Source organism: Chiloscyllium punctatum, chromosome 7, assembly GCF_047496795.1.
Source record: "Chiloscyllium punctatum isolate Juve2018m chromosome 7, sChiPun1.3, whole genome shotgun sequence".
In the NCBI taxonomy this organism is placed as follows: domain Eukaryota; kingdom Metazoa; phylum Chordata; class Chondrichthyes; order Orectolobiformes; family Hemiscylliidae; genus Chiloscyllium; species Chiloscyllium punctatum.
Genome location: NC_092745.1, coordinates 61,599,634 through 61,612,429, shown reverse-complemented (window position 1 = coordinate 61,612,429; position 12,796 = coordinate 61,599,634). Strand labels below are relative to the sequence as shown.

General features: G+C 40.2%; 1 protein-coding gene and 1 long non-coding RNA gene across 7 annotated transcripts in view; one reads left to right on the top strand and one right to left on the bottom strand.

Moving 5' to 3' along the window:
- The window catches only part of LOC140479721 (uncharacterized), a 259,861-nt gene that overhangs the window by 197,523 nt on the left and 49,542 nt on the right, over positions 1–12,796 (bottom strand). The window lies entirely within an intron of this gene.
- Positions 1–12,796, top strand: part of LOC140479716 (uncharacterized oxidoreductase ZK1290.5) — a 115,905-nt gene that overhangs the window by 98,076 nt on the left and 5,033 nt on the right. For 3 of the 6 annotated variants that reach the window (XM_072573762.1, XM_072573763.1, XM_072573764.1), the window contains exons 6-7: positions 1,378–1,437; positions 3,310–3,406. In XM_072573762.1, coding sequence (XP_072429863.1) covers positions 1,378–1,437; positions 3,310–3,405 — 156 coding nt within the window. In that variant the 3' untranslated portion in view covers position 3,406. The remainder of the gene's footprint in view (positions 1–1,377; positions 1,438–3,309; positions 3,407–12,796) is intronic. The other 3 variants (XM_072573761.1, XM_072573759.1, XM_072573765.1) reach the window with 1 other exon arrangement.

Genomic DNA, 12,796 nt, shown 5'->3' with positions numbered 1-12,796 from the left:
AGGAAGGAGACCAGAATTGCATGTAATATTCCAGCAGCGGCCTAACCAACGTCCTGTACAGCTGCAACATGACCTCCCAACTCCTGTACTCAATACTCTGACCAATAAAGGAAAGCATACCAAATGCCTTCTTCAGTACCCTATCTACCTGCGACTCTACGTTCAAGAAGCTATGAAACTGCACTCCAAAGTCTCTTTGTTCAGCAACACTCCCTAGGACCTTACCATTAAGTGTATAAGTCTTGCTAAGATTCGTTTTCTCAAAATGCAGCACCTCGCATGTATTTAAATTAAACTCCATCTGCCACTTCTCAGCCCATTGGCCCACCTAGTCAAGATCCCTTAGTAATCTGAGGAGATGAAATTAACTTTCAATTTCAGATTTCTTTTATTAATTAAATTGAATAGATTTGAACCTCTGGCCTAGAGCATGTTCCTGGGTCTCTTGATGGCTGGTCTGGTGACATTACAGCCATTCCACTGTTTTCCCCAAAATGAATATTTTTTAGGCTCTACTAACTCTGTTGTATATAACTAATGTTTATAATGTACTAACCCTGCTGTATTCAGCTTGCTCTGCTGTAATGCGCATTTCATCAACTTGAACTGTCTATGACAAATTATGGACGTTCTTTCTACTGAACAGGCATAACGATTTTTTATTAGTAATCTTCTCCAGTGCCATTTTCTAAAGTGGTTTTCCATTGTGCAGTTTTCTATAGCGCGAAGTTGCAGAGGAACGCAACTGTCGCGTTATAGCAGAACGACCTGTATAACTAATGCCAATAATGTAAATCCTCCAAATGTAACCAATGTTTATAAAGAACCAACCCTGCTCCATGTAAACAATGCATATTAGCTCTGTTGTGTGTAACTAATGCAGATAAAATTCAAACCCTGCTGTATATACTCATAGTTTCTAATGTACCAACCATGGCATATGGAACCACTTTATATAATATACTAACCGTGCTATACACAACTACTATACATGTAACTAAAGTTTATAATGTAATAACCAAATTGTACACAATCACTGTTAATAATATCCTAATCCTGATGTATGTAAACACTATGTGCTGTATGTGTGCAGTGTAATAACCCTGGGAATATTATGGGAAAAGCATCCTACATCTTTGCTCTTCCACAAAATTTTGAGAATTTGTTTTGTTTTAATAACCTCTCAAAAAGAATGGCTATTAATGTGGAAGGTTTATTAGTATACACTCTAAGTGAGCCATTTCCTTTTCACTATCTAAAGAAAGGACTGATGTTTAAATAATAGAAAAGTAGAGACAGAGACACAAAATGATTTGTATTCACTCAGGATGAATTGATCATTCAACTTGTGATTAATTTCTTTATCTCAAAACCAAGAATGGAGTTGTCACCATTCCGAAGTCTACCAAGAAAGAGAGGATTTGGGAAAACTGTCAGGTAAGTTTTTTTTTCTGAAGAAAATTGCATTTTTAAAATGTTCTCACTTTACGACATTGTCTTTTATAAATAGTTCTGCACCACTCCCACATTAACGTCTAACATCCCTGCAGTCTGGTCGAAAGGTTTCTTATAAGCAATAATGTTTTTGTACTGATAGTTCTTGCTATAAATGAAAAGAATGTCATTTTTTGGAATTAATACTCAGTGACTTAGCAATACTAGCGAATCATAGAATTACTGATAGAGTATCTTTACAGCAACAAGTTATATAATCACTGGAAAAAAAGCCTTGGCGTCAATGATTAGCAATGACAAACAGAAGGCTCATGACGGCGAGTGACAGAATTATTGGCAGAAAGCTTTAGAACTGTTCAGAAAAGCAACGACACAGAGTTTCAGTCAATCAAAAAGCCTGAGAATTACAGCCACAAGTTACAGCAGCAACAAATGTAAATCACTATTATTAATGCACATTATTCACTAACATGTTGGCCATGTGTATTAGTGCTTAGTGAGCAATTGAATTTTCTTCATGGAGATCGGCACTGGGACCCGTGAAGGAGCAATGGATTTCAATGTTCAGGTGCACAAATCACTACATACTCGTACACAGATACAAAGAAAAGTTGGTAATACAAATGAAATGTTGGCTTTTATCCTGTTGAATTGAAATTTGAGTAAATTACGCTTCAGTTGCTTAACAACTTGATTAGCCCCCAGCTGGATTACTTAGTTCAGTTTAAGGCATCAGACCATTGGAAGGATACATTGCTCTTGATGGACTACGGTTCAAATTCATTTAGGATGTTCAGTGCCTAAATGGATTCGGTTCAAATGTTAACAAGATCATTGGGTAGATAAAACAATGTTACTTCCTATTGTGATGGAAGCCCAGACCAATTAGTGTTAGGCCATTCAGGACTGAAATCAGGAGGCATATGTTCCATATAAATGGAAGAGAACATTTGGAACTCACTGCTGCAGAAGACTGTGGCTGTTGGTTGGATTGAAATTGTTATGACTACAAATGCATACACTTTATCAGGTAAAGGTAACAAGGGATAAGTAGAATTTCAAATATATTAATTGAAGGGTAGAACAGATTTGCACTGAGTATCTTCTTCCTGTATCTTTCGAATTACTGGCACAAAGTATTCATACCAACAAATAACAGACTCCCTGTCGAAGAGTTTTAACGTGTTGAACAATTGAATAGTTGTCCTAGAATATTAGTGTAATTTAGCAACAGGATTTCAGCTTCAACGTATTCAAAACAGTAAATCAGAATCCTAGACAAGGTGTTAGTACCAAAGACATCAAGATTCAGGTATCATAAAAGCTATGTCACTGCACAGCCAAAGGATGATTTTCTGTGTGTCTATTTATGTGTCACCAATCAAGGCCTAGTTCCTCATTTCAAGGAAGCACATGACATGCTACTAGCATCCGTTCTTCAGTCAGTCACTCATAGGCATGGGGGAGCTGGCTAGCATGAGCCAGCAATTCTCTGTGAGGAATTGATGTTAGAATCTCCCTCATCTGACAGCTGGCTCATGAGATCAAGAGCTTGTGTTAGGGGAATGGTAAACATAAATCCACATGCTGCCCCCAAGGGTTCCAACAGAACGCATTTCTAAATTGTATTAAGTTGTACTAAAGTTTATCAATTGATGGCAACAAAACAATTCTGAAGCAGTGTTTTTTTCTAAACCACCTCAGTACATTCACTAATGATCTTATCTTACAATTGTTAAAATTAACTAAAGAATAATGCTATGATAAGAAAAAAGCTATTGTTGCTCATTGGTTTCCTATTGACTTACTAATTTTAAGGAATACTGAAAGTCTATTAACTTCACTACCTCATAGGTATTCCAGTTTTCTCTTACGGAGGATGATATTGCTGTTCTAAATGGAATGCATGAGGGCCTGCATGTTTCCTGGGATCCTTCAAATATCGAATGATGTATGTCAAAACTTTACTTACATATACTAATTGATAAACAAACTGAATGTGCTGGGTATACTCATTCTTGAAATATGCATTAAACTTTTTTAGCTTGTTCCCAAAGGTTGTTGATCTTGTGAAAATGCGTTGAGTAACTTTCTACAACTACCACATCAGAAACTAACACGACAGAAACTTCAATGCAAATATTGGGAACATAACAAATTGAGTCATTGCAAATGAGGACTTCTGACTCATTGTGTTATAGTGACATACTTAAGTGGGTCTAAGGCAGTTTGGAGAGAGTAAATGTTTAAGCTGGTGAATAGTGTGTCAGTCAAGAGAGCTGCTGTGTTGTGCATGGTGGCAAACTTCTTGAGTATTATTGGAGCAATACTTGCCCAAAACAAATGGGGAATATTCCATTATTCTCTTCAATATGTGTTTTGTAGGTTCTATGTGTTTATAGTTTTGGAGAATCAGGTGAACTTTGATGCGTTGATCAATTCTTGCAGCCACAATATTAATATAGCAGGTCTAGTTCAGTTTCTAGTCAATGGTAACCTTGAAATATTGATAATAGGGGAGTCAGGTATTGTAATGCCACTGAATGTCAAGAGGGGTACTTGTGAGATTCTGTCTTCTAGGAGATGATCATCACCTAGTATTTTTGTGGCACAAATGTTACTTCCCCACATCAGTTCAAACCTGAATGTCACCCAGGCCCTTTTTCAGTATCTCACAAATTACAAAGGGTACGAATAATACTGTACAATCATCAGAGAACATTCCCATTTCTGATCTTATGTTGGAAGGAGTGTCATTCATTCGAACATAGGAATTAGGCATGGAAGTAGACAATTCAACCCTTCAGCCCACTTCACCATTCAACATGATCATGGTGGATCCTATCCTGGTCACAAGTCCGCTTTCCTGCCTGATCCCCACAGCCCTTTATCCTGCTTTTCATCAGAAATATATCTATTTCAAGGTTTCATGAAGTCACTGAAGATGGTTGAGTGTAGAACATCATTCTGAGGAACACCTGCAGCGGCCATGGTACGAACAGCAACCACAACTATCATCCTTCATATTAACTGTAACGTCACCTAATGGAGGTTCTTTTTGACTTCAAGTTTGGTAGGGGTCCTTGATGCTGCACTCTTCACTCACTAATCACTCTCACTTGACCTCTAGAATTCAGCTCTTCTTTGTTTGGATCAAGGCTGTAATGAGATCAGGAGATGAATGGGCCATGTGCAACCCAAACTGAATATTACTGAATGGATTATTAAAGAAACACTGTTTAATAACACTGTCAACAATACTTTCCATCACTTCACTGATGATTGATGACTGATGGGCTGGTTATTCACCATATTAGATTTGTCCTGCTCTTTGTGGATAGGAAATATCTGGGAAATCTTCCACAAAGTCAAGGAGATGTCAGTGCTGTGACTGTACTGAAACAGCTTAGCTAGGGGCATGCTTCGTTCCAGAGTATAAGTCTTCATTACTAAGACCAGAATGAGATTGAGGCCCACAACCTTTGCAAAATCCAGCGTCTTCAGCCATTTCTTGATATAACATGGAGTGAATCAAATTGGGTAAAGACTGACATCTGTAAAACTGGGGAACATAGAACATTGAACGTTACAGTGCAGTACAGGCTCTTCGGCCCTTGATGGTGCACCGACCTGTGAAATTAATATGATGTCCATCTAACCTACACCGTTTCATTATTATCCATATCTATGTCCAACGCCCATTTAAATGCCCTTAACATCTACTACTGCTGCAGGCAGGCCATTCCACACTCCTGCTACTCCCTAAGTGAAGATACTACCCCTAAATCTATCACTCCTCAATTTAAAGCTATGTCCCCTTGTGTTAGACTTCACCATCCGAGGACTTCAGGAAGAACTGAGATGGGTGATCTATTTGGAACTTCTGTCTAAAAATGTTTGCAGATACATTGTTTTGTTTATTGTTGGAATCAGTGAGGAAAAGGATGTTTGTTCATTATTTCTTGGTGATGGGTTATGGGCCTCTGGGGATATTTCGCACTCCTTGCTGCAAATGCTGTGTGTTTGGCACAAATCTTGAGACTGCATAGTACAGACATTAGAGTAACATGCCACCTGACATACAGCGAGATGCATGCACCTTTGACTGAGGCCTATTGTATAGCACAGCCACCTGTGCTTGGTTATGTGACTGAGCCAATTGTCAGTGCAAGTCATGGGAGAGGAGAGCAAGGCAAGCCCACATGCCAACTCCTTATATAGTCCCATACTAACTTCTGCCAACCCATTTCCTGCACACTCTGCACTTTGTCTTTATACCCTGCATGATAACTCATCCAGTATTCTTCACTGGTAGAGCTCAGGACCAATGCTAGATAAAATAAAATACAGAACTCATCATTTTAAAAGAGCATATTCTTACTGATAAAAGCTCATACAATACAACTAATTCCCCTCAATTTCTTAATCCTAAACAAAAACATTTTATTCTTGGCATGACATCAAAGACAGCTAACCCCTTTAAAATGTCTTAGAGCTGTCAATCACACTGTGAGCCTAAAGGCCTTTCACAGTGGTAATGACAGATCGTGGAAGCTGTCAAGCAGTAACCCTACAACACTGAGGGTTATGTCAGCAAACAGCCATTGAAGTTGCAAGCATCAATTCTTCTCCCCAATCAGAGGTACAACAGGCTGTTTATCCTTCAAAATTAGAAGAGCATGGAATTTAAATAAATTGATTGTTTTGACAGTTCCATACTCATCCAATTTATGCATATTCATATCAATTGTTAAAATCCTAAGTTGTACACTCTTGCAAACGTACTTTGCTTCAGACAAAATGGGGTCTGTTTGAACTCAGCAGAGAGTTTGAAATCCCTGCATGAATCACACCCTGTGACCCATCTCATAGAAACAAGATCTGTCAGAGTTAGGAGCTAGGGTCCAAACATCAACCTGGTTAATGTTGGAATCTCCACAACTGTGGAAATACAGGCCTACATTTAGTTGATAGTACACAGCCACAGTAAAATTCAGAGTAATGATATAACATGTTGAAGTATTAACAATGTTGAGTATTGCAACATACAAGTTCAATTTTTTGACCTCATATTTGCTAATGTGCAGATACTGATTTTACTCAAGGCACCTTCCCATAGGGAGAGTAAGAGTGTAAAAAAGAAGCTTATTGATGGACAAATGCAATATTTTAAGTAGCCAGTTGAAGTTCAGTATTATCAAGTCCCTGTTTTGCCTTTATAGCAGCAATAAGTGTTTACTCCAGTGAGAATTATGCAGGAGAAATCAGCATAACTAGGGTTTTTCACATATGCCTTATTTCTCAGAATAATTGTTGTTCTTTTCTGACTTCCTGAAACTTCTTAAATACCTAATGTGTAATTTACAAATTCATTCCTATCAGTCCTTATTATTTTTCTTCAGTTTCCCTCTAATCTTTAAAAAATTAATTTGTTTCTGTGATTAATCATTTAACTGAATAGCAGGTGGTAGAAAAAGATTGCAGCTGAGTGAGACTGAAAGCACAGTAATATCTTTCAAACTGTCAATGATCTACACTAGAAACACCCTGAAATCTCTGAGGATACTACAGCTTTTCTATAACATTTTTTTCTACTTTTGAATATTGATTAAGAAAATAAAGATGAAAAGCTTCTCTACATCTTTTTAAGTGAACTTTTCTACAAAGGTGAACTTCAATTTTAAACTACTGCTGTTTTCATGTAAATTGTATGTCTTATTCATGCATCTTTAAAGGATACTTTCTTACTTAATGATCTGTGTTTAATAACTTCACAATTCTATGCAAACTGAAGGTAGCATATTATGCTGTTTAATATACCTTTTGTTAGAATAACAATGACGCAATATGCCTATAAACCACACGCCTAAAGATTTAACTGACTTTCAATAGTGTCTTGTCTCAGTTCATTCTTTATTCTATCATGCAGTACAAAATGTGCAATTACTCAGATCTCAACTGATATCCTGCATCATGACTAAGATAACAGTGAAAGATGCCACACCCAGCGTTTAACAAAAGCAAATTTAAAGTTCACACACCTACAAGTCTCGTCAAAACAATTGAGACAACTTCCTGCCCAGAATTTAGAATTACCATAAAGCAAGGAGAAGAAAATACATTGCTTCCAGTGTAATGGCTTCCATTAGTGCAGGGCAAAAGAGAAGATTCATGGTTATAGCAATGCATTGCCAGTACCATTGCTCATTGCTGTATATTAAAGCTTTAGGGTGTAAATCCATTATGCATTAAGTGAATGCTTGGTCTCTTCAGCTAAACCCTCCCAGAAGATGTGTCCAAAAGCTGGGTCTAATTTCACATCAAGATCCCATGGAGTTCCTCAGCACCCATAGACAGATTCAGACTAGCTGCAGTGATAGCCTGAAGCCAGATTATGCTTTTTGCTTGTGATGGTTTATGTTATTGAGGGAGAAGAAAGTGTGGAAAGGAACAGCATTTTAAAATTTTTTAAGGAAGTGTTAGCAACTTGCTTTCAAAAAAGGTGTAATTCCGAGTATAGGGATTATTTTCAAGTTGGCAGCAAAGTAAATAACAGTGAATCATAAGACTTAAGGACCCTTAGGTTTAAATTTGTATGTTTTTAACCAAGGTATGTTACAAGGAAATAGCACATTCTATTTGCATCAGATCCACAGACAGAGTTTCAGGGTGGAATCAGAGTTTAAGTCTGAAGCAGTCTGTTACTATGGTAATGTTGTGTCTTGAAAATTGATAATATATCATTGAACCACACAGCTGCTGCTCCCTGCAACTGTATCTTTAAATAGTTTGATGAAGGTTTTGCTGTATAAAGGTTCGCCCACTTTGTGTCGCTGTGTTGGTTTGATTTCTCTGTCCTTCCTGTGTCTCTGTGCTGATACTTTTTGCCCCACATTATACCATTTATTTTTGTGAGTTGTTCTTTTTCTCTTCAAATCGATCCTTGTCATTGTGCAAAACATCGTTTGCTACCATTTGATGTCTCTTCATGTGAGCATTATTATGCCTTCTGTGTTTGTGGTTGTTAACCCTGTGACATATTTCATAATTCCTAACATTTGTCTAACAATAAATTAATCATTTAGAGAGTAGACCATTGCATGTTTCATATGAACATAAGAAATGAGATTAGACCATAAGGCCCTTCATGGATGCCCTTCCATTGAGTAAAATCAGGGCTGAATGTTTTTCACCAACTCGTCTTACACCTATATCCCTTGATCAACATTAACAAAAACATACCAGTCTCTGTCATGAACGAATCCATCAATAGAGCATCCTCATCCATCATGGATGGAGAATTCCAAAGGCTTACAAACCCCTAAATGAAGGATTTCCCCTAGTCTCACTGCTAAATGGCCAGCTTCAGACTGATACTCCTACTTCTCGTATCTCTAAGTGACGGAGGTGGTGGTGGTGGTGTTGGTGGGTGGCGTTCAATCCCTCAGCAGCTTTCCTGTTAATTCTGCTGTAAACTTCAATGAGATCACCTCATTCTTTTACACCCAAAAGAATATAAGCCTAGTACACTTAACTTCTCCTCACAGGGCAGCTCTCTTGTCCCAGAAAGCAGAAATTTCTGGAAAAACAGCAGTATCTGGAGAGAGAAATCAGAGTTAATGTTTCAGGTCTAGTGACCCTTCTTCAGAACTGACGGTAGCTAGGAAAAGATTGGCATTTATGCAAGAGATAGGGAGAGGGGGAGGAGTAAACGATAAGTGGAGATAGAGTCCAAAGAAAGAGAAAAAAACCTTAGTACAAAGGAGTGAATAAAGGTCAGCCTGGCAGAATGAATAGCTACTAAAAAGGACTCTGATGTGGCTCACAATTGGTTGTGTTTGGAAGTAGCCCATATGATGACAGGGCCTGGTGTGTGGGGATTGGGGTAAGGACATGGGAGAAGGTGCCTCATGCCTAAAATTGTTGAACTCACATTGAATCCAAAAGGCTGTGGAGTTCCCAATTGGAAAAGGAAATGTTTTTCTTCCAGCTTATGCTGAGCTTTGCTGGAGCACTGCAGCAAGCCTGAGACAAAGACGTTGTCCAGGGTGACGTGTTGAAGTAGCAGGCAACTGGAAGCTCAAGGTCTATTTTGTCGATAGAACATAGGTATTCTGTAAAGCAGTCACCCAGTTTGCACTTCGCCTCCCCAGTGCAGAGGAGACCACATTGTGAGCAGCAAGTAAGTAGAATAAATTGTCACTTGCTACTGGAAGTGCAGGTAAAGTGCTATTTCACCTGGAAAGTGTGTTTGGGCCCTTGGGTACTGAGAAGGGAGGAAGTAAATGGACAGGTGTTATACCTTCTGTGTTTGCAGGGGAAGGTGCCGCAAGGCTGTGGTGGGTGTTGGGAGTGATAGAGGTGTGGACCAAGGTGTCCTGGAGGAAACAATCCCTGCGAAAGGCTGACAAGGGAGAGGTCTGGAATACATGTCTGGAGTTTGCAAATAAGGTGGCTAATGATCCTATGGATGTGGATGTGGTGGGATGGTAGGTGAGGACAAGGGAGACCCTATCACTGTTGTGGGAGAGATAGGGAATAAAGACTGAAGTGGGAGAGATGGGTCAGACCTAGCTGGAGGCCGTGTCAAAAATGGTGCTGGGGAATCCTCACTTGAGGAAGAAGGTGGACATTTTGAAGGCCCTCTTGTTGAAGTTGGCATCATCAGAACAGATGTGACAGAGAGGAAGAAATGGGAGAATTTTATAGTCTTTACAGGAAGCAGGGTGTGAGGATGTATAGTCAGGGTAACTGTGGGAGTTGGTGGGTTTCTAGTGGATATTGCTGGCCAACTTATCCCAGAAATGGAAACAGAAATGTTGAGGAAGGGAGGGAGGAGTCAGAGAAAGACTAAGTGAGGGTGAGAGCAGGGTCGAAATTGGAAGCAAAATTTATAAAACTTTTCCAATTCTGGATCAGAGAGGGAAGCAGCACTGACGATGCCATCAATGTACTGGAGAAAGAGTTGTGAGTTGGAGCCGGAGTAGGACTGAAACAAAGAATGTTCCACATACCCCATAAAGAGACAGGCATAACTTGAGCCCATGACCACCTCCCAGGCCTGAAGAAAATGAGGAGTTAAAAGAGAAGTTGTTCAGGGTAAGGACGAACTCGGTCAGGCGGAGGAGGGTGGCGGTGGATGGGGGTCAGTTCAAGCCTTCTTTTCAGAAAGAGACTGAGGGCCCTGAGACCATCCTGATGTAGCATGGGTGTGTAAAGGGATTATATATCCCTGGTAAAGAGGAGGTGGCCAGAGCCTGTGAACTGCTTTTCGCCATTTATATAAATGATTTGGATGTGAACATAGGAGGTATAGTGAGTAAGTTTGTAGATGACACCAAAGTTGGAGGTGCAGTGGACAGCAAAGAAGAGAACAACAGGATCTTGATCAGATGGGCCAATTGCTGGGGAGTGGCAGATGGAGTTTAATTTAGGTAAATATGAGGCATTTTGGAAAGGCAAATCAGGGCAGGACTTATACACTGAATGATAAGATACTGGGGAGTGTTGCTGAACAAAGAGACTTTGGAATGCAGGTTCAAAACTCCTTGAAAATAGAGTCGCAGGTAGATAGGATAGTGAAGAAGGCATTTCGTATACTTTCCTTTATTGGTCAAAGCATTGAGTACAGGAGTTGGGAGGTCATGTTGTGGCTGTACAAGACATTGGTAGGCCACCTTTTGAATATTGTGTGCAGTTCTGGTCCCTTCTATTGTTGCGAAACTTGAATGGGTTCAGAGAGGATTTACAAGGATGTTGCCAGGGTTGGACGGTTTGAGCTATAGGGAGAGGTTGAATAGGCTGTGCCTGTTTTCCCTGGAGCGTCAGAGGCTGAGGGGCAACCTTACAGAGGTTTATAAAATCATGAGGGGCATAGATAGGGTAAATAGACAAATGTACTGGAGAAAGAGTCTGGGACACCCGCACCAATCAACCACACCGCCCTGTGGCCCAACATTTCAACTCCCCCTCCCATTCTGCTGAGGACATGGAGGTCCTGGGCCTCCTTCACCGCCGCTCCCTCACCACCAGACACCTGGAGGAAGAACGCCTCATCTTCCGCCTTGTAACACTTCAACCCCAGGGCATCAATGTGGACTTCAACAGTTTCCTCATTTCCCCTTCCCCCACCTCACCCCAGTTCCAAACTTCCAGCTCAGTACTGTCCCCATGACTTGTCCTACCTGCCTATCTTCTTTTCCACCTATCACCTTCATCCCCTCCCCCACTCACCTATTGTACACTATGCTACTTTCTTTCCACCCCCCCCACCCTCCTCTCACTCATCTCTTCACCTTTCAGGCTCTCTGCCTGTATTCCTGATGAAGGGCTTTTGCCCGAAACATCGATTTTACTACTCTTCGGATGCTGCCTGAACTGCTGTGCTTTTCTAGCACCACTCTAATCTAGACTCTGGTTTCCGGCATTGTTTTTACCTAAATAGACAAGGTCTATTCCCTGGGGTGGGGGAGTCCAGAACTAGAGGGCGTAGGTTTAGGGTGAGAGAGGGAAACATTTAAAAGGGACTTAAGAGGCAACTTTTTTTGCACAGAGGGTGGTGCCTGTATGGAATGTGCTACCAGAGAAAGTGGTGGAGGCTGGTACAATTACAATATTTAAAAGGCATTTGAATATGGTACTTTAATAGGAAGGGTTTAGAGGGATATGAGCCTTTTTTGTAACAGTTTCTACCCTACTGTTGTTAGAATACTGAATTGACTCACAAACTCTTAATATTTGCCTGTACTTTTGTTTTTGTTTTTGGTGCTGTTTACCTATTATTTACTATCTATGCTACTTAACTGTGTGATCTGCCTGTATTGTTCACAAGACAAAGCTTTTCACTGTGCCTCAGTACACAGACAATAAATTCAATTCAATTCAATGTGCTGGCAAATAGGGCTACATTAGTTTAGGATATCTGTTTGGCATGGACGAGTTGGACCAAAGGGTCTGTTTCTGTGTTGCACATCTCTATGACTCTATGACTAATTCGAAATTCGGAAGTTGGTGTAAAGCATCAGTGGAATTTTGGATGTAAGTAGGAAGGGACTAGACAAGGGAAGATAAAAATTGCGCGAGATAGGAAGAGATGAGTGCCATGGAGCAGGAACAGGCAGATACAATGTGTCTGTCCAGCAGTCCTGTTTGTGGATTTTGGGAAGGAGGTAGATGTGTGGGGTTATGGGACTATCTGTTTGGAGGCAGTGGAGGGGAGATTATCAGATGAAACGAGGTTGGTGACCGTAGTGGACACAATGGCATGATGTTCCACAGCAGGGTCATGATCCAAGGGGAGATAGGAGGAGATATCGGAGAGCTGGCCCTCAGCCTCTGCAAT